The sequence below is a fragment of the Panthera tigris genome, chromosome C1 (genome assembly GCF_018350195.1).
Source record: "Panthera tigris isolate Pti1 chromosome C1, P.tigris_Pti1_mat1.1, whole genome shotgun sequence".
NCBI lineage: Eukaryota > Metazoa > Chordata > Mammalia > Carnivora > Felidae > Panthera > Panthera tigris.
The window spans coordinates 50,195,842-50,222,580 of NC_056667.1; the positions used below are offsets into that span (position 1 = coordinate 50,195,842).

General features: G+C 37.8%; 1 protein-coding gene across 1 annotated transcript in view; it reads left to right on the top strand.

The window, feature by feature from the left end:
* The window catches only part of PATJ (PATJ crumbs cell polarity complex component), a 362,131-nt gene that overhangs the window by 62,822 nt on the left and 272,570 nt on the right, over nucleotides 1–26,739 (top strand). The window contains exons 16-18 of the mRNA XM_042997423.1: nucleotides 6,188–6,322; nucleotides 12,852–13,013; nucleotides 16,278–16,409. Coding sequence (XP_042853357.1) covers nucleotides 6,188–6,322; nucleotides 12,852–13,013; nucleotides 16,278–16,409 — 429 coding nt within the window. The remainder of the gene's footprint in view (nucleotides 1–6,187; nucleotides 6,323–12,851; nucleotides 13,014–16,277; nucleotides 16,410–26,739) is intronic.

Below are 26,739 nucleotides of genomic sequence, written 5' to 3' on the forward strand. Positions count from 1 at the left end.
TTTCTCTTTCTAAAAATAAACATTTGAAAAAAGTATTTTTTCTCCTTTATTTCTCGCAGACACCCTATTGGTCAGCAAGTGTTTTCTTCTTTCCAATTTTAATATGTGGAAACTGAGTGTCAGGCAGGTAGAGTGACTTGTCCAAGATCACATGCAGCTAGTAAGTGGCAAAGTTAGGTAACAAATCAAGGGTTATGTGGCTTCTACACCTGTGCTATTTTTTCTTTTGAATAAATAATATATGGATATGACCTAAAATTAAAGGGCGCCCGGGTGGCTCAGTGGATCAAGCGTCCAACTTCAGCTCAGGTCATGATCTCATGGGTGGTGAGTTTGAGCCCCACGTCAGGCTTGTTGCTGTCAGTGCCCAGCCTACTACAGATTCTCTGTCTCTCTCTCTCTCTCTCTCAAAAACAAATAAAACATTAAAAAAAAAAAAAAAGACCAAAAGTTAAAAAGTTACATAAGCATATACTGCAAAAAGTAAGCTTCTCTCCCATCCCAGTCCCCTTCTTCTCCTCTGCAGACACAACTACTGTGTCAGGTTCTCAAGTGTGTGATTTTATACCTCGCTGGTCTCTTTTTTGAGTGGAGAGCATACGGCACAGAATCCAGTGCTATAGTAACTGTGGTCCTCTGCTAGGGTAGTGGCCTATCAGAAACAGGAGCTTTTTCAAAAGACACATGTCCTATTTTTTCCTCGTGACGAGTATTCTAATTTTGTCATTTGTGGTGAGGCCCTTAAAGGAAATTGTGATCCCTTCCTTTCCTCCATTGAGAATTACTGTGCAGGTATTGCTAAAAAGTCTTTTCATTCGTTCAAGTAAGGGGACGGTACTTCCTCAGTATAGGTAAAGGAGGTTTATTGGGAGGATGGCATTTGAGTATATTCTGAAGAATGGATGTGGAGAAATAACTGGAGATTCCAGGTGGAGGAAATACCAACAACAAAGGTAGAACAAGAGTCATAAGTGCAAAATGTTTTTTGTTTTTTTTTTAACATTTATTTATTTTTGAGACAGAGACAGAGCATGAACGGGGGAGGGGCAGAGAGAGAGGGAGACACAGAATCAGAAGCAGGCTCCAGGCTCTGAGCCATCAGCCCAGAGCCTGACGCGGGGCTCAAACTCACGGACCGTGAGATCGTGACCTGAGCTGAAGTCGGACGCTCAACCGACTGAGCCACCCAGGCACCCCAAGTGCAAAGTGTGAAATCAGGTGTCAAAAGCTCAACTACCATGTGAGCTAGGCAGGTAACATCAATGATATTTAAAACAATGAGTGCCAATTGATTCTTGAGCTTGGTGTTAGGCGACTTGAAAAGAACCTTTACTGCATTTCTGTACAAAAGAGTATATAGTATATATTTTTTGAATATTTAGAATTAAAATTTTAGATGGGTGAGAAACTTTAATGCTGTGTTCTACTGTTAGTTGAAAAGTTGCAGCTTCATTTTTGGTATGTTTGTTTTTATTTATGGTAAATTTAGTAATTGTTTCCCTTTTATTTTTTTAATCTTTAAAGTTTTTTTGTTTAGTTTTGTTTTTTTTTAGTTTATTTATTTATTTTTGAGAGAGAGCACAAGCTTGGGAGGCACAGAGAGAGGAGGAGACAGAGAATCCCAAGCAGGCTCAGCGCTGTCAGTGCAGGGCCCCAAGCAGGGCTCATACCAATGAACCTTGAGATCATGGCCTGAGCCATGCTTAACCACTTTAGAGTTGATACTTAACCAACTGAGCCACCCAGGTGCCCCTCCTTCTAACTTTTGAACATAAATGGCATTTAACATCTTCAGAGAGAGAGAAAGTGTGTGTGTGTGTGTGTGTGTGTGTGTGTGTGTGTGTGTGTGTGTGTGTGTGTGTGTGTGAGAGAGAGAGAGAGAGAGAGACAGAGAGGGAGAGAGACAGGCAGAGAGACAGACAAGGACCAATCCTGGGGTTCTTTCTGTCCTGTTCTATTTTGAGTTCAGCTTTTTGGGAAGCATCCTCCCCCATCCTATTGACATATCTATTCCTCTCCAGAAGGGTTTTTTCCCTTGAAGCAACATCATTTATATTCCCACTTGAGCATTCTGATGTCTTGTTTTCGGGTCCTAAAAGTAGAGCTTTTAACAAATGAATAACCTATGGTTTGCTTCATGACAGGTCTCTCCACTCACAGGTTGAAGGGCTCTAGCTTGCTTGGTCTCATTTGATTTTCATCATCCTAGCACTGACAGTAAATCACACAATGGTCACACTTTTCCTTGGATATATTTCTTTGTATCCTTTACTTGTCATATCAGGATCATGAAAATCCCGCTGCTCATTAACTTTGTCAATTTAAATAGAACCCCCCCTCGCAAAGCGCATTGAATAAGCATCAATAAAGCATAACATGTGATGTGCGTGAAGGCATCAATCATCTGTCTGTTGCACCCACTTCTGTCATTTTCACACTTTCTGCTCTCTAAGAACTCAGAATACCAAAGGGGTGGACAACTGAAAGAGACAGATGAAACGGTTGATTTGTTTAGTTGCTAAATGCAGCTGGGACAGGTAATTAAACAGTCCTGCTCCCACAGAGAAGCCTGCAGCAATGTAACATGAAGTCTCAAAAACCCAGCTGTACTCAGATTTAGATTCAGAACTAATATTAGGTAGGCCTCTTTTAGATCGACAGATTTCATAAACATCGTTTCTGGTTTATATGTTCAGCGTGATTGAAGATGGAGCATGTGTGTTTTGCTCATGGTTTAAGTTTCTAGGGAGCATGTACTGTTTATAGACATCTGGGAGAATAGCCTAGAAGGGCACAGCCCTGTATCTGGAAGGTGAGGGATTCCATGGGCGACCCTCTGTTGTTCCTCTATGCTCCAGTCTATTCCTGACTTGAACTGTTTTGTGGATTTGGGGAGTGGGGTCAGCCATGTGAATATATCAGGATTAGTAAGGGGGCAGGATGAGGAGATTGGATCAGTTTCTTCCTTAACCCTTTTATTTTTTATGGGCACATATTGTTATGTAAGTAACTGATCTGTGTGTACAGTAACGTCTTTGGGGCATTTCTATGCAGAAATTGCTATCACCGTCAGTTGCTTGAGTAAAAATTTAGCAATTATCTTTTTCATTGACCTTCTACAAGCAGTCCCCTGGCAGGCTTTTTGTAGGGCAGGTGCATTCTTACCCTTCAATTTTTACCGCAAATGTCCCTGACTTTGAAACCTACCCCGACCAACTTTCCAAACTGACCTCCACCAGTTGTGTGTGGTGTCTTGACTTTGATTAGCTCCTTCATGGCACTTATCACAATTAGCAATTATTTGCTTTTCATTTTTTTGTTGGTGAATTGTTTTTTTTTGTTTGTATCTGCTTGCCATCTTGTTTATTGTGTTTCACAATGGATATTAGTGCCGGGGGCGGAGGTCAAGACTGTTTCTTTCATTCACCTAATGATTCCAACTCATAACTCACATCCTTGTACATAGTTTACATCCTATAAATATATGCTGGATATGATGTCCAGACTAGATTGTAGATTGTGGTATGCTGGTAAATGTCTAGCTCTCAAAACAAAAATCAAAAACCAGCCCAAATTTGTAGCATTTACCAGTATCCGTGGTGTTAATAATCCCACCATGGCAGATTTCAAGCTACCAAAATGACATCATGGACTGCTGAGCTCCAAAACAATTCACAATAGCACTTCAGTGTTTCGAATTTCTCTGTGGGAACAGGACTGTTTAACTACCTCACCCAGCTTTATTTTGCAGCTCAACATATCCACCATTTCATCTGTCTCTTTCAGCTGCTCACTCCTTTAGGATTTTCTAAGTTTTTTTTTTTAACTTATTTTTTAATTTACATCCAAGTTAGTTAGCATGTAGTGCAATAATGATTTCCGGAGTAGAATCCAGTGATTCACCCCCTACATATAACACCCAGTGCTATCCCACAAGTGACTTCCTTAATGCCTCTTGCCTCTTTAATCCATCCCCCCACCCACAACTCCTCCAGCAACCCTCAGTTTATTCTCTGTATTTAAGAGTCTCTTATGTTTTGTCCCCCTTCCTGTTTTTATATTATTTTTGCTTCCCTTCCCTTATGTTCCTCTGTTCTAAGTTTTTAGACAGAGAGTATTTCCACTGTACATGTATAACAGAAGTCCCTTAAAGGAGGTAAAGTGTGGTAAAAATAATCAGGAAGTGATGGATTTTGAATACTTATTGCATTTGTCTTTAATATTATTTAATTGTAGTTGTATAGAATTTTCAATAGCTAGCTTACAAAATTCCTGAAAATTGAACAGTCTGTTCTTACAAGTAATCTTCGCATCGTAGAGACGACCTGTGGGTGGATCCGCTGACCACTCTCTGCGCTAGTGTTTGCCTTATAAACAAAGGGAGATGGTTGGCAGTTTCTTCTTACAGACAGATTCGAGAGTTTTTATTAACTTTTTACTACTGAAAAAAAAAAAAAAAACGCTGAAAAACCCACACATGCGTACACACACACATACACTAATAATAAGGAAATTATGTCTCCTTCCTTCTTCAAGGATGTGCATGACTTGGTGCAATGACTAGACAGGAGGATGAGGTGGCAGCAGTGAGAAATAAATCACAGAATGGGAACAAGAGTAAAAACAATGTTAACCCTTCATTTAAAGTGCTGGAACATCTTTTTTTTTTTTTTTTTTAAATATTACAAGTAAAAATTTATTGACCCTGAGAAAGTACTTCTATTTTGATGTTGCTTCTCACTTATCACAGGAATTACTTCCCAAAAAGAGTGCTGGAACATCTTCATGCCAGAGATGGTGGTAGATCCTGAAGTGCTCGGTGGTCAAGAGCACTTAACTTTCAGAAAATTAGCCCAGAGCCGGAAGTCCCTCATGCCTGTTTTAAGTCCTTGAGGTCTTAGTCCTTAACACTGTTTGCCAGTTCACATTTGTCTGTGTGTATATGGTGGGAAGGAAATGAGCCCCAGATGGTGTCTGAAGAAAGGCCTGTAGATCTCTGGGGACTCAGAGCAGATGACTATGGGGAGGTGACAAACTCAGAGATAAGGGATTACAGACAATAGGATATATAAAGGAAGGAGCCATGTTATGGATGCATTGCCACATTCTGTAGGGTTTTCTCCTTAAATGTACAGTTAGAGGTGGGCTGGTACTTTTAGAGAAATAGACTATTGATATAAGAAATATAAACCATAATTAGTACCATGTAACCATATTCGAGTTTGTAGCCACAATGAGAAATCATTAGCTCCATCTTTGAAAGTCAAGGGAGTGGATTTGTTAGTGCCTTTTTGACCTTTACAGCCAACAACACTGAGTCTCATCTCTTTACTTAGACATTGGCTAGAATTTCTTAACCTTTGACTCATCTGAGCCCATATGAATTCTTTTCAGCCAACGGCATCAATCCTAGGATGGAATAATGATTGCCTTCCTTATTACATAACTACTCTTCCCTAACTGGAAATTGTTCTCACTTAAGTTGGTGAAATGGGAAAGGAGTTCTTTTTTTTTTCTTTTCTTTTTTTGCTTTTGTTTGTGGAAAAGGAGTTCTTGAGTGAAGTGCCATTTTTCACAGGTTAATTCAAAAACACACGAGCCCATGTTTAGTACCCGGTACTATTGTAGGGCCTGAGGTTATAGAGAGAACATACAGACTTTGCACTTAACCAGGGGGGAGCAATCAAGAAAATAGAAATTATAAACAGCGTAGGTTGTGAGCTGTGAGAGAGATGTGTACAAGGTGGTCTTAGACCCCACACAGAGGCACATTAACTTTGATATTAGGAAGAGCTTCCTGGAAGTGACACTTACACTGGAAGTGTGAGTGGAAATTAGGTAATAAAGAGGAACTAGAATGTTCTGGGAGATGGGAAGCCCTGCAGAAATGTGAAACACTGAATATATACTGGAAACTATAGAAGGTTTGGAATGCCTGTTGCTTTGAATTGAAGGCAGGACTTTGTCTCTCCATTTCTAGGGAATCTGAAAGGAAAAGAGTAAGAACAAGCAAACAAATGTTGCATATTTTATTGGTGATTAGTTTTCCCATTATTGTCCTCGACTGGGATCTTCGTGATCTGATTTAAGAGGTGGGGCTTTCATGCCAAAATAACACTTGACAGAGGGATTAACAGTTGGATATGCCCTTGTCATATTTGATGTTACTGCTTGTGTTTTGCTACAGTTGCTGCCCATTCACACTCTGAGACTTGGCATGGAAGTGGATTCCTTTGATGGACACCATTATATATCTTCAATTGTTCCAGGTGGTCCTGTTGATACACTGAAACTTCTGCAGCCAGAGGATGAGCTTCTTGAGGTAAAATTTCTGAGAGATAAAAGACAGGACAGGAATTTCTAAGTTGTAGGAAGATGTATTTTTACCAGAAATTCACCGAGTTTACATTACTTCCAATGTAATGTGAGCTACTTAGGTTGAAAAATACTTGCGGACTATTAACAATACTGTGTTGTATACTTGAATAATCGCTATAAGAGTAGATCTTCATGTTCTCCCCACACAAACACAAAATGGTAACTATGTGAGGTGATGGATAAGTTAACTAACTTTATTGTGGTAATCAGTTCGCAATATAGGTGTATGTGAAATCATTACATTGTACGCTTTCAACTCACACAGTGTTATGTGTCAATTATATCTCAATAAAACTGGAAAAAAAATGAAATAAAATGAAGGCAAAGAAAAATACAGCCTGTGTAATGACAGTTCATTTTCCCTGTCATTTGGAAGTCCTGAGATATTCTTTTGAGTGCTTATTTAAGTCATTGAGAAAAAAGGCTAATGGCCTGTTTTAGTTTTATAGCATAATTTCTTTGTTTTAGCAAATTTTTTTTAAAGATTTGAATCCCTACACCTTGTTTGCAGTATATGGTCCCGTTCATTTGCAAGTTTTATTGGTTATTTCTAATAAGAATTAAGCTAGCTGGATGACTTCAGGCTTATGTATTACTGAGTGGTATTTATATGGTCTCCTTGGGATTTGCTCACACAACATGGCAGCCTCAGTGGGCTCACTCAGGCTCCCCAGCCTGTCTTCATTTAGAGCAATTCTACAGCACTACTGCTTTGACAAGACTTTCTTGAGAGATTTTGTTAAATTGGACAGTTCTATAGGTAACACAAAAAAACCAAACAATATTGAATCCCCTAATTTTACAGACAAGAAAATAAGTCATTGATTATTTCCAACTTATATCCTTATAGCATGATGACTTTAGTTCATGTCTTCTAACTCCCATTTCACTTTTTTCAAATACATCACACTACTTCCTAAGCTCCAAAAAAAAGTTAGTGGAGGGCGGGGGATGTGGGGAATAGTCACACTTAGAGAAGGCTATGTAAAAGAGAGTTCTCCCAAGAGTTAGAAACCACAGGAAGCCCTCAGTTGAGCTTAATGGAATCAACCTTGTAGCCTTAGTCAAGATTAGACTCCCATGGGCCTTGATTTTAGAGATTTCTTTCTAAAGTTTATGTTTATGCAAAGTGAAATGACAAGGGTAGCAAGTAAGTTTGTTGTTCAATGCAACTGCATTTTTTAGCAGTGTCTGGCCACCTGGAGAAGAATGTTGGGAATTCTGGACTGTTGAGGTCAGAGGGAAAGCTGCTATGACTGGTTGTTGTATTCTGTCATAAGCAAGGGAGGGCAAGATGTTGGAGTCCTGTTTTAAGATGTAGTAAGTTATGGGGTACCTGGAGGGCTCAGATGGTTAAGCATCTGACTTCCTCTCAGGTCATGATCTTGCAGTTTGTGAGCCGGAGCCCTGTGTCAGGTTCTCTGCTATCAGTACGGAGCCCACTTCAGATCCTCTGTCCTTCTCTTTCTCTGCCCCTCCCCTATTTGTGTGCGCTCTCTTTCCTTATCCCTCTCTCTTTCTCAAAATAAATAAAGTTAAAAAAAAAAAAGATGTAGTAAATTGCTTATTTTTAGAAGTGCTCAAGTAATCATACTGAGATGCTTACTGCAGATTAATGCCCTTAGGTTTTACTTACATGACTCAGGGTTTTTCTTTGCTTATTGTTTTGGTTTTTGTTTTGGTATTTGAGGTCATATCTTTCTCTTCTGATTGTCAGGGCATGTAGTATATCTTTATGGATACCGCACATGATAATCTGGAGATTGGAGACCATTTCTTTTTAATTTTTTTTTAATGTTTATTTATTTTTGGGAGCAAGAGAGTATAAGCCGGGGAAGGACAGAGGGAGAGAGAGAGGGAGACACAGCATCTGAAACAGGCTCCAGGCTCTGAGTTGTCAGCACAGAGCCTGATGCGGGGCTTAAACTCATGAACCATGAGATCATGACCTGAGCCGAAGTCGGACACTTAACTGACTGAGCCACCCAGGGTCCCCTGCAGACCATTTCTATAATATGAAGTGGGTTTTGGTTTTGTTTTTGTGTTGTTTTTATTTATTTATTTTTAAAGTTTTTATTTTATTTTTTTAATGTTTTATTTATTTTCGAGAGCACGAGCAGGTGAGGGACAGAGAGAGAGGGAGCCCCAGAATCCAAACGGGTTCCAGGCTCTGATCTGGCAGCATAGAACCCAATGCGGGGCTCAAACTCACAGACCGTGAGATCATGACCTGAGCTGAAGTCGGATGCTTAACTGGCTGAGCCACACAAGGCACCCCTATGTTTTTTTTTAAATTTATTTTGAGAGAGATCGTGCCTGAGTGGGGGAGAGGCAGAGAGAGAGAGGATGAAAGAATCCCAAGCAGGCTCTGTCCTGTCAGTGCAGAGCCAGACATGGGGCTTGATCTCACAAATCATGAGATCATGACCTGAGCCAAAACCGAGAGTCGGCTCCTTAACCAAGTGAGCCACCCAGGTGCCCCTATAATATGTAGTTTTTAGGTATGAGAAATGAGAGATTTTTGTTTGGAGAGAAGTGGAATTAGTAAAAATCAGTATGATGCTCTCTTTTTTTTGTGAGAAAGATACATACGTTGTACACCTTAAACTAATGTAATGTTGTATATCAACTACAACTTAAAAATTTTTAATTCCAGTGTAGTTAACATACAGTGTTTTGTCAATTACGATTTTAAAAAATATATAATAAATTACTTTTTCTCCAAGAAAAAAATATATATACATAACAGAATTTGCCATTGTAACCATTTTTAGTGTATGACATTAAGTATGATTCACTATTAGTATATGGTAGGTGATAAAGAAATATTGGCAAGTATGGAGCAAGTGTACATGATTCTGGCCATCAGCTGAGTCCTCTGAGCTTTAGCCAAGATTAGAATCCCATGGGCCTTTCCTCTTATAAAACAGAATGTGGTATAGTAAGTTAGTATACTTTCTTAAGTATAGTTTTCTGGTGAAGAAACTGGAAATAGGGAATGAAAGATAGGTTTGAAGTCAGAAGAGCTGTTCTGGTTTAGAATTTGCCACAGCTTCACCATGTGTCCTTTGACATGTCAACTTTTTTGAGAATTGTTTTTTCATCAATAGATGCCTACCTCACCATGGTTTTTGTAAGGATGTAATGGAATATTAACTTTTTTTTTTAACATACCGTGTTTTATTAGTTTCAGGTGCACAGTATAGTGATTCAACAATTCATACATCACTCAGTGCTCAAGACAAGTGCACTCCTTAATCCCCTTCACCTATTCAACCCGTTCCCCCCCCCCCTCCCCTCTGGTAACCATCAGTTCTTTATATTTAAAAGTCTCTTTCTTGGGGCCCCTGGGTGGCTCAGTCAGTTGAGCATTCAACTTCAGCTCAGATCATGATTTCACGGTCCATGAGTTCGAGCCCTGCATGGGGCTCTGTGCTGACAGCTCAGAGCCTGGAGCCTGCTTTGGATTCTGTGTCTCCCTCTCTGCCCCTCCCCTGCTTGTGCTCGCTCACTTGCTCTCTCTCAAAAATAAACATTAACAAAAAATTTTTTTAAAGAGTCTGTTTCTTGATTTTTCTTTTTTTCCTCTTAGCTCTTTTGTTCCATAAATTCCATGTGAGTGAAATCATATGGTACTTGTCTTTCTCAGACTGACTTATTTTGCCTAGCATTATACTCTCTAGCTCTAACCATGTCATTGCCTAAGATTTCATTCTTTTTTATGGCTGAATAATATTCCACTGTATGTATACCACATCTTTATTCATCAGTCTATGGACACTTGGGCTGCTTCTATAATTTGGCTATTGTAAATACTGCTGTAAACATGGGGGTAGATGTATCCCTTTGGATTAGTGTTTTTGTATTCTTTGGGTAAATATCCAGTAGTGCCATTGTTGGATTCTAGTGTATTTCTATTTTTAACTTTTTGAGGAACCTTCATACAGTTTTCCACAGTGGCTACGTTCATCCATGTAAACTTGAAAGCATAATCTCACGGTGAGATCTTGGCAGTATTATCACTGTGAAAAGGCATAAACAATCTTGATGGGATAAGATGAATGAGGATTGAATGAGGTAATGCAGTGGGACAATACTTGTACAGTATTATGTACTCTGCAAATGTGTATGTGTGTGTGTTTTCTAATCACAAAGTCTGAGTAATTAAGACTTGATGCCACTTAAGAGGGTCTCCACTTGGAGGGCCTAGAGAAATACTGTGAACTCTAAAATAAAAGTTGGCTTATTCTGAATAATCAAATATAGAAATAAAAAAAAAAGCTGTCTAAAGTTAGCCAATAAACTCTTGAACTTTGTGTGTGTGTGTGTGTGTGTGTGTGTGTGTGTGTGTGTGTGTAATGTAGCATACTCCTTAGAGCTTAAAACCAGAAACACAAATGTGCTTTGGGGTTAGAACATTGTGCCAAGTCTCAGCCCAGAGCAGCTATTTACAGCAGCCATAAATCCTCTTAGATAGGAATTGGTAATGGGAAATGTGACCAATCCCTTTAGCAGTAGAGAGTAGTGAGGAGGACTACCAGGCACCTGCTGTAATAATTGGAGACAATTCAAATGAATAAATAATGAGCTAAATAAATATTTAAATGTACTCCAAGATAAAAACCTGAAAAGTGATTTTCTAATTTGTTGAAGTAATGTGAAACACAAACTAATACTTGCATGTGGGTAGAATTCCTGCTTTGGTTATATCGGCTTGCTTTATTTCCATTACAGGGTACTACCCATTTGGGTGATTTTAGAACTTCCTGTGTTTGTGGCACCAGTTGGCACTGTGGACATGATATGACCTGTGAAGGTTGACTGTCAGTTCTTCCAAGGAAAAACCTTTATTAGCTGTTGAACTTGCTGTCCCCTGGCTCCCTTTCATCAGTCATAAAGTCTTGGGAGATGGTATTTACTTTCCTACTAGGACTAGCTCCCTGAAGCACATATGGGTCTCTTTACTAGGTGGTGATTTCTCTGTAAATAATTAGGAGGCAGAGAGATGGCGTCCAGCCTGATCGCTAAGTACTTGTATGTTGCAGGCCTGAGAGTAGTTCCCAGGGACGATTGACTTGGGGCTCGGGCAGCTGCTGATGAGATACTTCCAACGACTCACAGTGTCATATTGTCTGAGAATGACAGATTTTGTGCAAAGGTTTCTTCTCCCAGGAAGTCAGCCCCTCCAGTTATGTGGACATTAACACTGCACCTGTCAGAAATTAATGCCAGACCAGAGATATCTTTAAAACTAATAATGTTGCGGAACCCTCCCAGGAAGGTAGGAGTCCAGTCCAGATGTGAAAAGATGATTTGATGCCTGGATGTATTCATGCCTCAGCTTTGAGGGAGTAGCAGACAGGTCAGCTTTTGGTGGCATTTAATCAGAACTGGGAGAGCTCCTGGAGCTTAGGTCATATATATAAAAAGTTAGAATAGGTTTATCTTTCTAAATCATCTTTGGTGTAAAATATTGTGACTATGCACTAAAATAGGAAATTTAGGAAATTTTTTGGTGGTAAGCACTAAGCATTAGTAAGGAGTAGTTGGTTATCTTTTTGTTCTTTTAAACATATGGGACACACAGGGGCGCCTGGGTGACTCAGTCGGTAAAACATCAGACTTCGTCTCAGGTCGTGATCTCATGGTCTGTGAGTTTGAGCCCTGCATCGAGCTCTGTGTTAACAGCTCAGAGCCTGAAGCCTGCTTCAGATCCTGTGTTTCTCTGTCTCTGCCCCTCCCCCACTCGTGCTCTGTCTCTCTTTCCCTCTCTCAAAAATAAAGAAAGAAGAAAAAAAAGCAACTTAAACACATGGGACACACAAAAAGCAGTTGGAAAACTGGCACACTTCCTGTACTTGATGGCTATGTCAGAGCATGTAAGAATAGAATAGAGGCACACTTATACGTATTTCTTTTTTGATCGACAGGGTTTTTCTAGGATTTTCTAGTTTATGGCATGTGAAAAAAAATTTTGACAGCTGAGTATCCTAGATTTTGTTACCTACACATTATAAGCTGAGCAGGTTTTAATTTTAGCCTTAAATTTAGTGTTAATATCTGTTAGTGGTATTTTTATGAAATGAAAAAGCACAAGGAGACCATCTTAGAAAGGTTATCGATGATGTTTAATGTTTAAAGAGAGATGTGTAGATGATAGAATTCAACATCGGAGTCTAGAAAAGAGAAACCATGGAGGTGTGAAAAATTAGGCACATCACTTGTAATCTTCACACGTTATACTTTGTTCACTGAAATTCAGTCAAGGTTTAGCTTTAATTTTTATGCATTTAGTTTTGTACATTTATGCATTAGTTTTTTATGTTTGGTTACTGCTAAAATAACGTGAATACATTTAAACCCTTTGTTTATAGGAAAAATAAAATAATACTGTTTTGATTCTGATGTAAGCATGGGACTTTGGTTTTTTCATTGGGGCCTACTCAGTTCTGACTTGTCCCTTGACTTTCTAGGTCAATGGTGTGCAGCTCTATGGGAAATCTCGCCGAGAAGCAGTCTCCTTTCTCAAAGAAGTGCCGCCTCCCTTTACCTTGGTTTGCTGTCGACGACTCTTTGATGATGAAGCCTCTGTAGATGAACCAAGGACCACTGAAGCCTCTCTTCCCAAGATAGAGGTACTAACTGAATATGGTTCCCATATGCGGTTCCCATAGGAATGCCCGTTCATCCAGGATGCCCTGGAGAGTGTATTTGGATAGGAAGGGAGGGGAGACACTTCTTCCCTCTTTTATATGACTAAAGTAGCACTCACAGGCAACAATGCATAGCTTTTCAAACTGTTACTTTTCATTTAACATCATAAAACTTTTTTTCTTCCTTTTTTAATTTTTTTAACTTGAAATGGTGGAGATATTAACATGCATGCACTTTGATTTTAGAGAACTTTTTTTTTTTTTTTTAGTAATTTCCTGGGCTCATTACTTCTGGATCCCAGTTCAACTCAGTTCATCTTAAGTTTAAGATGGTGATGAGTGTTAAATATCTAATGGACTTCCCTTTTTCAGAGCCTTAAAAATATGAAGATCTATGACCGGTTTTGAAGTGAGTAAAAATTGCTATAAAAGCCTTCAGAAGGTCAGAGAAGAATATAACATTTTCTGTGCTCTTGGTACTCTTTTTGTTTTGTTTTGTTTTTTAATTTTTTTTTTATTTTAAAGAACATTGTGATTATGAAAACAGTTTTAAGCACATGCTTTGCCATTTTATGCCATTTGTAACCTCATCTTTCATGCCGCTTTCCCTACCCCTCCCCCCTTTCCAGACTCTTACAGATTATAATTCTATTAACACCAGTTTACATACACAGAGCCTTTCTTTTACCTGCCTGTGGTCTGAATTTCAACATATATGGACTCTAACTGTGCCTCTGCCACTTAATGATTGTGAATCTTGGAGCAGATAACTTCCTTTGAATATTCATCTTCTTTTGAAAATTGGAGATCCTTATAGTACTTACCACCCTCATCAGTTTGTGTGAGAAGGAAATGAAATACTATGTGCACAGTTCTTAGTGCAATGCCTTCCACGTGGAAAGTGCTCAGGAAAAGTTAACTATAGCTCTTGACTCTTCCAGTCCACCCATCTTTGTTTACTAATTTCCTAAAGTATGTAAGAGGCTAGCACCGTCATAGGTCACAAAGTCTTTCATGCGACATGACAACCCCGCTCCCGCTTAAGCCATATCTTAAAATTAATTTGTGTCTCATAGTGTTTTTATTCTGTACTGGGTGTACAAGAATTGCCCCACCCATTATTGATTATTGATTGACAATCTTTTTTTTTTAATGTTTATCTTTGGTAAAACCTATTTCAAAGAAGAGACTCGAATCACTTTTGTGATTCTTACTATTGTACTAAAATTCAGTGTGGATGAGGGCTTACCTCTAAAGGTTGATAAAAATGCCTTTAATCAAATCTTACAGGGTGTGTAAATCACCAACCCAGCTTGCTGACTCTGTGCTCCCATCTGTCATCCTTTACCACAATGGGTAAACAACAGCTTTGAATTATTCTAAATGTCAACCTTGCTGCCCATTAGTTGATTGCTTTCTATTCTGTAAATACAGAGTTAGGCAGAATTGATTCTATCAGAGTGATATATCTCAGGTTGGAGTATAATATCCTACATACCTTAGATGCCTTGAAATTTCTGTAAGCTTAGGTTTTATAAGTGTATGCGGTTTCTTAAAATCCTGGCTTTCTTTTCCATCTGTCTTTGTTTTTTTTTTTTCCCATTTATCCCTATATCATCTTAGGTTCTTAAACCTTATCTGGTTAGACAACTTAGCCAAAATTCTAATGCTCATTAATCATTGAGGATATTAAATGCACAGCAAAACATCAATCACATCGTATTAGGTATTGGAACTTTACTTTTTTGGAAGGTATAATGTTTTCTTTTTAAATATCATTTCCTCACATCAGACTGATATATACAGAGGTTACTGATTCAGTGAATCCCCCTAATTCAAGTTTTGTAATTCAAGAACCCAGAAATTGTTCCCATGTTTCGATTCAATCCACCATGAATTGAGTATTGACTTTCCATGTCCTGTGGGGACAGTTTGAGATCTGGACCAACCCTAACTTTAAAAATGTTTTTGTACTTGCTCTGGTGCCTTGCTCTTCCACATTAGAGGGGCCTCCTCCCTTTGATTTCATTAAATGGATTTTCTTATGCAAGTCACTCAAAATTACATTCATAGGAACGATGCACTTTGATTTTATTTACTAAGAACACCCAAAGTTTTAAGAAGTCTACTTTGAAAAATTAGTCCATAGCTTTATTTAGAAAGTTTCAAGGGAAATGCAAAGATGGATGATTTGTTAATGTATTGAACAAATATTTATCAAGTGCCTAGTGCACGCCAGGCTGTATTGTGGGCTGAGCAGATAACCATCGGTAAACTCCATGGTAGCCCACACAGAATTTCCATTCTAGCCTGTCATTTTGTTAGTTGCTACAAAGAAAAAGAAGATAATTTTTGAGCTTCAGGTAGAAGTTCAGAGTATTTTGAGCAAGATAGATCATATAAAAAATAATACCATGCTATAAATAGTATTGAAAACTGAAAGCAGCTTCTCTCCTTCTGTGTAGTTGACTCATTGACCCACTATGATTTAGCTTCCTAGAATTCCCTATAGCAGTGACTCTTTTACCTGAAAGGAGGGAAGGAGTCTGCAATAGTCAGGAGTGTGAAGTCAAGGAAAATAACCAAGGATCTCTGTATCGAATAGTTTTGCTGGCTTACGTCCTCCATCCAAGACCAGATTTTCTTTATTTCAACTCAGTGATTTTTTTTTTTTTTAATCTGGTATTTAGACCTTCACAATTCACAAGGACTTGGGGTTTTTCCCACTTTGTTTTTCTAGTGAAGTTTTTCTTAACTTCCAGGAGCCAACAGAAGTGGTTTCCCTTTTGTCTTACACTAGTCTCTCTCTTTGTTGGCATCTTTCTGTCTCTCACTGTAACTGTGAATTCAGGTATTGCTACTTAAATATCTTATAAACTTTGACTTTGTATGATATTTACATTTTTTCTTAAATCACATATTTTTCCTTTTATGCTTCTAATGGGATGACAGACCTCATTGAAGTATAAGAGGTCAGTGTCAATATTTTGAATGAAACAGTTACTTACATTTAAAAAAAAATCCAACTGTATGAGCAGCCTGCATTTTTAAGTACTTGAATTTTCTTGAGGATCTTATCCTAGAGTGTGTGTACCCCAGCGCATGCTCCTTTTGAAAAGATTATAAACTATGCATGCCAAAGAGAATTCCCAGTTTGAGAAGAAGCTATGAGATTCCTGATATGTTAATTCTTTTCAGAATTGAAAGGACAATGTTTTGAAGCATTTATCTTCTTTGGTGTTTCAGGCTGACCACAGTGTAGATGTCCATACTGAAGATGATGATGATGGGGAATTAGCATTATGGTCTCCTGAAGTCAAGATAGTTGAACTTGTAAAAGATCATAAAGGCTTGGGATTCAGCATTTTGGATTACCAGGTATAAAAATCTATATTGAGTTTCTGGAGGGATTTGTTTGTTTTAAAGGTATGTGAAAAAGTAATTATTTAAGGCACCCACTAGGGAAAACTGAATGATTTGATGTATAATGCTATCATCCAAAGACAGGTGTTAAAATTCCCATTGTTACCTTTGCAACTGGTAGCTTTCTTAGTGAATAAAATGATGGGTGATATAATAATTGAATAGTGAGGGAAGCAATAGTTTTATACCCATGGATGCTTTTAGAAACTGGAGCTTGAAAAATTTTTTTAAATTATTTATTTTGAGAGAGAGAGAGAGAGAGAATGTGAGCAGAGGAGGGGCAGGGAAAGAGGGAGAGAGAGAGAATCCCAAGCAGGCTCCTCTCTGTCAGTGTGGAGCCCGATGACGGGCTCAGCCTCACGACCGCAAAACCACAACCCGAGCTGATATCAAAAGTCCAATGCTTAACCAACTGAGCCACCTAGGTGACCCTTCAAGAATTTTTTTAGATGGAGGGATTGTTTTCCCCAGCTTAAAAAAAAATTTTTTTTTAAATATTATTTATTTTTGAAAGAGAGAACAGGGGAGGAGCAGGGAGAGAAGGAGACACAGAATCTGAATCAGGTTCTAGATTCTGGGCTGTCAGCATGGAGCCCAACACGAGGCTCGAACCCACAAACCGTGAGATCGTGACCTGAGCCAAAGTTGGACACTCAACTGACTGAGCCACCCAGCTGCCCCTTCCCCAGCTTTATTGAAATATGTTTCACATACCATAACATTCATGCATTTCAGGCATGACATTTGGTTGTTCTTAGTATATTCAGAGTTGTGCAACCATCACCACAGTCTTAATTTTAGAACACTTCATCACCGCAGAAAGAAACCCCATCCACATGATAGTCATTCATTCCTAATTCTCTCTTCTCTCTCCCCTTCACATGAAGGTTTTTATTGTTTTGCTTTTCTGTTAACAGAAATGTTCTTGATGAAATTATGTATTTGTATTTACTATAGGACACATGACATTTATTTATATGTACTCCGATTATAATTAGAGTCAAGTCACTAATGTATTTGGGAGGAGGTGTGTGTGAAAGATCCCAATAAGACATCTATCTATATGTTGTATCAGTTTACCAGTTTACAGTATTTTTAGACCTTCTGATTATCATGGGGAATTTAGAACTGTTGGCAAAAAAGCTCTTCACTTTTAAGATGCATATTTTAATACTTTAGTGCTGCCTAAACACATTGTGGTTTAATAAAGCAAAATGTACTCTATCAAAGCACATAAAATGCCAAGTGATATAAAAATCAATTTTTTTAATATAATAAGGCATTCGGGAACAGATTAAAAGAAAAATACTTTGAGCATTATGTAAGAACATTAAATTCCATATTTAGGCAGTATGATTTAAGATTACTGAAATAGATTGTTCATTTTTGCTGGCATATTTCTATGCCAGATAACCCTCTCTGTTATTAGAACTTTTCTTTGGAATATTACTGAATTATGATTTGCTGATTCTAAATAATGCATAATTGGGGAGATATTTTTATCAAGAAATATCAATACTGTAAGATTCTAGAAGCTTATATTATTGGTTAATATAAGGATATATAAAACAAATTTTAGGTACTACCTCAATTTTTCTTCCCCTGTATATCCTTATTACCTACCATATGGTAAATGATAAATATTTGCAGAATATTTTAAACTGAATAAAGAGAGTGCATGTGTGTGTATGTGGGGGAGGGGCAGGAAGAGAGGGAGAGAGAGAATCCCTCTGACAGTGCAGAGCCCAATGCAAGGCTCAAACCCACAAACCATGAGATCATGACCTGAGCAGAAATCAAAAGTCTGACGCTCAACTGACAGAGCCACGCAGGCACCTCTAGGTTAGCCAAAATTAACTGGAACTAAATGAACACATCCAACGAAATTTATTGTTTACCATTTTGATCATTAGCATTTAGTTTAGAAAACACCTTTCAGATGTAGTGTTAGATATTCAGGTACATTTCCATTATCCTTGGAGCTATATGTATTTGCATTATTACATAAGGTATTAAAATGGTCATGCTTACCCTCTTAAATGACATTATCTGCAAGCTTTATATTTCGAATATTGCCCATGTTAAAGCAGAGAAGTGTTTCAGAAATAAAAACCAAACCAAACTTCAGTAAAGGATAGAAAGAAAAGTTTGATAGTCCTTAAGAATTTAACCTCTAGTTAACAGAAGAATTCTTTTAGCAGTTCTGAGCTTTACACTTAAAAATAGTTCCAAATATGGAAAATTTCTTTCTTCACCACATTCCTGTAGGTATGACATGTAGCATACTTTGGTTTTTTGAAATTTATTTTTATTTATAAAATTCTAGGGGCACCTGGGTGACTCAATCAGTTAAGCATTGGACTCTTAATTTTGGCTCAGATCGTAGTCTCACAGTTGTCAGATTGAGCCCCATGTGGGCTCTGTGCTGGGCATGGAGGCTGCTGCTTAGAATTCTCTCCTCTCTCTTTCTGTCCCACCCTTGCTTATGCTCGCTCTAGCGTGCACGCTCTCTGTCTCTTTCTCTCTCTATCTCTCAGAAAAAAAAACGCTTACATATAAATGCCAATGAGGGGTACCTGCCTGGGTGGCTCAGTCGGTTAAGTGTCTGACTCTCGATTTCAGCTCAGAGCATAATCTCACAGTTGATGAGTTCAAGCCCTGTATTGGGCTCTACGCTCACTGTGTGGAACCTGCTTGGGATTCTCTCTCTCCCTCCCTGCTCCCCCCTCCCCCCACCCCACTCTGCTGCTCTCCCACTTGTGTATTCTCTCTCTCTCTCTCTCTCTCTCTCTCTCTCTCTCTGTTTCTCTCAAAATAAACTTAAAAAATAAAATAAAATTCTAGGTTTTTCCCCCATCTTCCTCATAATCATCGTTACATATACAGACATTTCTCTACAAATTATATAAAGTAATTTTGCTGCAAAAGAAGTGTTAGATACTCCTTTTGCCTTTGTGCTTCTCAGAGAACTGATGGAAAAATATTTCATTTTTGAAATGCTACTTTGATTCATATTAAAGTGCTCAGCTTATTTACTTCTGTAGCTAACCCTTGGGAGAAAAAACATTCAATCTTGAACTGAACTTTTTTCTTAAGTCCATTTACTTACAGCTGTATTCGGCACGTTTTCACCATTTGTCAGTGGTATGTAGAACTATTAAACACTATGACATTTAGATGACACATAAACACAATTTAAAATTTGGTTTGGGGCAAGTTAATTAATTGGTTATATTGTCTCTTGTTGTAATTAGGTAATAAATTCTAAAGTTCAAACATTTTTTGCAAGGCCAGGTGAAGGTGTAGCAAAAGTCATGAAAGGCCATGTTCCTGGCTATTATTGTATTTAATATATCCTGTATGAATTTATTAGGTAGCTGAATAGGACCAATGCAAACCCACCCCCATCCCATTCTCCCTCTTAGTACATTTAGAATAAGAATACCGTAGAAACATTTTGGCCACCAGAGGAAAGTTTTAGGACAGTGGGAGAGCTTCCCGGTGGTAAAGGACTGCATTAGCAATATTGAAGAGATTGAAAATTTACTTTGCAATAGTAATTTCTCACCAGTTTTTCTCTAGAATAGTAAGAACTTTCTCAAGAACCTGACTAAATGATATACAGCATCTGTTGTACTGGTACTTACGCAATTTCTTCATCTGTAAAATGGGGATAATGTCTAGCTCAAAGATTGGTGTGGATTAAGTAAATTAATGTGTAAAGAAGTGGGAAATGTTAACATTACGATGGGTATATGAATATCGATAATCATCCAACTTAGAAAATAAACTACAGAAGTCTTGATATTGTCCTTTAATATATAGCCATACTACAATATATTTGTACCCTGTCAATTTTTAGCCATCTATTTAGGAAAATTAATAAGTAGATGCCTTTGTTTAGTGAAGTCTAAATTTAATTGTAAAATTATATTCTAAAATGCAGCCAACTCTTGATAAACCATATGTGAATTATCCAATTGTGGATTATTGGCCAGCAATTTGCTTTTTACATAAATTGAACTGAACCTTAGGAAAAGATGAGCGAGCAGATAAAGGATGCTGAATTGGCCATGGAACTATGGGGTGGCTTCCTGGATAGGTGAAAGTCTGGAAATGCAAAGTGGAAATACATTTTCATGAAAGCCATTTAAAACAGATTGGGACAAAGCAAAAGGAGATAGTGACAGGGAAGACATCGTAAATGTGATTCAGGTGGTAAGCCTCCTCATTAGATTTTAAGATAAAGTGATACTAGCTTTATTGGCTGGGATTTGAATGGAGGTAGGATATTTATTAGTTTCAAATATTTCTAGGCACTACTCCATGTAGTGGCTAGTTAAAATCCTGTCCTATATGTGTACCATGTTAGAAGGGTCATTTGTCACTATAATATTATATCTTGTAAGATAGTGCCATGGAAAACAGTGATGTGCCTAATTTATCAAGAACATGAATATAATGGCTTAACTGTATACTCTGTTTCTAAGCAATATAAAACTTCAGAAATTTTTTATAATTTTTTATGGTATAATTTCTTGCCAGTTTCTAGATGTGGTTTACATATTGTGCTCGAGTTATCTTTGTCTCAATCGCGTAATGTCTTTATTCCTTGGAATCGTACTAATACTCATACTAATCCTAATATTAATACAACTAAAGCTAATACAAATCCAGTAATAATCGCTAACGTTTACTGAGTGTTTACTGTTTGCTGGGCATTGTTCTGATTGTTTTACATACGTATTCCTTGCAAGAACCCTATGGACTAGGTGCTATTATTATTTATTTTTTTAATGTTTTATTTATTTTTGAGAGAGAGAAAGAGACAGAGCATGAGTAGTGGAGGTGAAAAGAGAGGGAGACACAGAATCTGAAGCAGGCTCCAGGGTTTGAGCTGTCAGCACAGAGCCCAATGCTGGACTCAAACCCACGAACCATGAGATCATGACCTGAACTGAAGTCAGACGCCTAACCAACTGAGCCATCCAGATGTCCCATGACTTTTTTTTTTAATGTTTATTTATTTTTGAGAGAGAGAGAGAGAGAGCATGAGCAGGGGAGGGGCAGAGAGGGAAGGAGACACAGAATCTGAAGCAGGCTCCAGGCTCTGAGCTGTCAGTACAGAGCCCGACACGGGGCTTGAACTCATGAACCATGAGATCGTGACCTGAGCCTAAGTTGGATGCTCAACTGACTGAGCCACCAAGGTGTCCCAAGAGTAGGTGCTATTATCCTCATTTTTGAAGTGAGGAACCTGAGGCACAGAGAGGTTACATAACTAGTCCAAGTTCATACAGCTAGTATGTGGCAGAACTAGAATTTGAACTCAAGCAGTTGGCTCCCAGAATCTATGCTTTTAGCTACCATATTATGCTGTTCCTTTCATGATGCATGCATTTTATTACAGGAGATCTTTGGACTAAATTTATTACAGCAGATCTTCCTGTTTTTCCAGCTTGCAAAAAAATTTCATATCTTAAAGACAAGTTGCTAGATAGTATTCTCATTTTTAATGCTTATCTGGAAGTTTAGTAAGTATTAAAAATTAATATAGTGTCCTCATACACATTTTCTAAGAGCTAGTGTTTATTGTTTCCAATGAAAATAATTACAAATTTAAGTATCCTAAATTAGTGCTACTAATTTGTTGTGGGCTAGTGTTCAATAATGAAGCAATTATTAGTAGTATGAGTCTGTAATTTTTAATTTCTACCAAAAATCTTGAAATAAATTTAGAATCATGTGGATTTCACCTTAGGTTGACCTTATGTATTAAAGACGGCAAGTGGATATTTTCTGGTGTTTTGATTTATGTTGAACTTCGAATAACCCCTCACGATTATAATTCACTGGAAATGTTTGACATTAGCCAATTTTTGAACATTAGCCATGATATTGCCATTCTTAGTACTTTTGAATTTCAGTGATTTAGAAGGTAAAATTTATTAACCAATAATTCTCCTTCCTCCCACATCCCAGTCCTCGTTTCTCTCCCCTCCTGGTATGGACAGACTCAATTTTTGCCAAAGCCGATATTTTTAAAAGACTTTGGGTTTATCTCAGACTCTAAGATAGATAAAAATAGAAAGCATAATAGCACAGCCATTGAGAGGTGATTCACACATAAATAACTGTTAGCAATATTTTAAAAAGTTGTTTGAAAGACCAAAGATGAATGATGATTCGTTAAAAATAATAGTGAAAATATTCCTCTGTATAAAAAAAAGATTAATTTTTCTTAACAGAAGAAATGGGTTATAAAGCCCAAAGAGTATGAATATGAATGACTATAGTATTGCTGAGTCTTGGATATGGTATGGCTTAGTGTTTGTTAGAAAAACTTAGTATGTAGTTTTTGCCTGACTTTTTCCTAACTCCATTAGATGAATTCTCTTTAAAAGATTTAAAAAGTTATAGGAAGAGATTGTGTAAATTTCATGTATTTGGCATTAAATTGGCTTTATTCTAGATTTTTTTAATGTTTATTATTTATTTTTGAAAGAGAGAGACCGAATGTGAGAAGGGGAGAGGGAGAGAAAGGAGACACAGAATCCTGAGTAGGCTCCAGGCTCTGAGCTGTCAGCACAGAGCTTGACGCAGGGCTCGAACTTACCGTGAGATCATAACCTGGGCCAAAGTTGAACACTCCATTGACTGCGCCACTCAGTGCCCCTAAATTGGCTTTTTTCTTATATGTGCAACAGAATGACTTCCTCTGAACGTAAGGAATGTTTTTAAAATAAGTGATACATACATATGGCATAAAAATTCAAAGTACATAAAGGTATCCTGTGAAAAGTAAGTCTACCTCTGACCATAGTCCCTTCACTTCTCCTAGATAAAAACTCCTGTTTTTCTTGTCTATCTTTTCAGAGATATATTATACATACAAAGTAATAAAAGTAGTAGTTTAAAAAAAATTTTTTTTACATATAAATGGAGTATGTCAAACATACTTTAAGCACATTGTGTTTTATCTCAGTTATATGTTCTTTCATTTTGGTATTTATAGATCTATGTAATTCTTTTTAATAACCGCATAGTATATTATTATTGATGTATAGTAATTTATTTAACCAATCTCCTGTACCTATTTAGTGGGCATTTCAAATGTAGCTATAGTGGATATCCTTGTCATACTCTTTTGTAAAAATGTGGGGATGATTCTTAGGATGAATTCCTAGAATTGCTCATCAAAAGAGCACATATCTTTTAAATTTTGGTACATTTTTACTAAATTGCTTGCATATAACCATTTGTGAGACTCCTATGTATTTAGACTACTTAAAATTGATGCCTTCTTATGTAGTGTCATTTCTTTAATTAGATAATTCTCTGGAAAACAAAGTCTAAGCAGGTGCCTAATTCATGAATTTGCTAATGATTTTCCATGCTATGGACAGATTAATAAGTGATAGCAATGTATAACTATTCATTTTTCTTCGACTTTATATTGGCAGTAATTAATTGTATTTACTTTAAAAAATTTTAATGTTTATTTATTTTTGAGAGAGAAACAGAACGTGAGTGGGAGAGGGGCAGAAAGAGAGAGAGAGAGAGACACACACACACACACACACACACACAGAATCCAAAGCAGGCTTCAGGCTCTGAGCTGTCAGCATGGAGCCTGACCTGGGGCTTGAACTCACGAACTGTGAGATCATGACATGAGCTCCGATCGGACGCTTAACTGACTGAGCCATCCAGGCATCCCGGCAGTAATTAATTTATTGGTTTTTGAAGCTAAGGGCATAAATGGTTTATATTCATACAATGCTGCTAGTGCCCAAAAGTCTATTCCTATTTCTTCTATCAGTTTTAATCTTGTTTATGAGAAAACTTGAGTTTATAAAGAGAAGCAATTAAGGATTTTAATTTTTGCTATTTTAGGTGAATGCTGTTAAGAATACATAGTGTTCACTAACTTGTGGAAGTCCAGTATCTTTGTGTTCTTATTAGGCGATTAGTTCATAGACTTTAAGATATAGAATTAGATAGGTATCAACATAATTTTAACATATAATACAGCCTATGTTAGTAATATTAAAAAGCCAATTACAAACCTACACTAATTCCAGAATCTAAGACACGGAGGATATACTATATAGCTACACTTTCATGCTCAAGGGATCTCATAACATGGACACCAATATCTTGTTGATTTTTTCTTTTGTTGCTTATGTTTTTTTTTTTTTAAAAGGAGTTCTTTGGGTTTACTTCACCCAGGTAGGATTAAGACAGTAAGACTGAGAAAAATGCCATCAATCTGCTACTAATGGTCGTATACATGTTCTCATAAATATATCCTCCTATAGCTTGCTGTTGAACAAACCACACATCTGCATTTAAAGGTCACTTTTGCTTAATGGAACTTGGGACTGATAAAGGCTATTCTGTGCTCATCCCTGATTCCTGTCCACATTTATTTTTATTAACATCAAAGTACTGTAAGCTTCAGTGCCAACTGGGGTGAAGATTTCTTTTCACAGAGGATTTGCTCCCTTTCCCTCTATGGGAAAGTTCTGTATCCTTTAAATCATTTTAAGCTGCTTCATTTGAAAAATAATTCTTAGTAGTGTGTTCATGGAGTGGATTGATTGTGGCTAGTGGGGAAATTCTCTCATGGCTTAAAGATTGCTTTTCAAGCCTGCGAAGTGGGTGAATGAAGGGAGCCCACTCCTGGTGTGTGGAGTTTGTACTGTGCTCAGGATGATGACTGACTTCCAAAAACCACAGTTCAGCAAGACTAAAGGCATCAGGAGACCAGAAGCCACTTAATAAGAGATCAAAGAGGCTGTGTGTATATCAGCTTGAAATCCAGATAGTACAGATCAAAAGCTTGCCTTAGCGAGGCAGCTGCAGGGGGATGAAGTTAGCAGGAGGCCCCAAAGATCTTAAGTCAGGCCTGATGTTGAACTTTACGGGAATTTCATGGCTCCTCTGGAATACGAATTTGGCAAAAAAAAAAAAAAAAAAAAAAAAAAAAAAAAAAAAATCCCATTGTGTCTAATGGTGGGGAGAGAGAATAGAGGGCAGGGAGCAAATGCTCATCAGCTGGTTGGTGCTTTCTAATAGGGTGGCTCCCCTTTTAACAAATGTTTCTGCTTTGTACTAGAAGGCAATATTGAGGAGGAGGAGATCCTGTAAATGGTATATTTGTCGTATTACCTTTCATGAGTATTTCACAAATAGCCGAAGTGTTTATGAAACAACCACAGAGAGCTGATTTACTGCAAAACCTGGTAATTACGTCTATCTTGTGAAATGCTGAACGTATTCCAGGAAGTTAGTGGATATCAGTCTAGCTATGTATCTGTTTCCCATGTAATTAAAAGCAGAATAATAACTCAAGAAACAATGTTGGTCTAAAGAAGAAATTCGTTCTTCAGAGCTATTTCATGCCCCGTCTTCCCCTGCCTCTGTGTGTGGGTGTCTTGTAGAAGTCCTCACTTGGTTGTGATGTCAGCTTCGAGAGCCATGGCAGTAGGTGACCGTCATAGCCCTTCCTAGAGCAGAAAGAGTGAATCAAAAACACCAACAGGTATTGAGAATCTGTTTTCCCAAGGCATGATGGTTTGTACTGCTCTGCCCTGTGTGTGGGTGTCATTTGGAGCCAGGCAGTGATCCAGAGAAGCCATGCTATTCCCAGTGAGGGCTGGGAAGTGTGCTGCCTCCTTCTGGTACCAAAGGCCTAATTTGTTAATGACGCATGAAAGGGGATTGGCTGCCTGATCTTTACATACCATTTTCTAGGGCTCAGGTTTCCCTTTCAGCTGTTCCCTTCGTATTTTACTTTAGTCAGATGTTACATTCACCCGTATGCCACTGTGAACACATAGGATGGTTAACAGCACTAGCTTAGGAGTCAGGACCAGGATTTTCATTCTGGCTGTGACTCCCTAGGACTTTGGACAGGCTTGTTAGTCTTCCTTATTCTCAGTTTACTAAAATAATGATCTCTAAGATAGAAATCGTATTTGCCTTATAAAGTTATAAATATTAAATAAAAGATGTATATAAATGCCCACACTTTCTAGGCATAAAATAATGTTACCAGTTACTGAAAAATGATAACGATTCTAAAACATAGAATCTGAGCACACAGTGACTATACTTGTTACTCATTGTCTCCCTCAAAAAAAAAATTATTGTTCAGGGGCACCCGAGTGGCCCAGTTGGTTAAGTGGCTGACTTTGGCTCAGGTCATGATCTCACTGCTCGTGAGTTCAAGCCCCGCAAGCCCCATGTCAAATCTGCTATGAGCGCAGAGCCTGCTTCA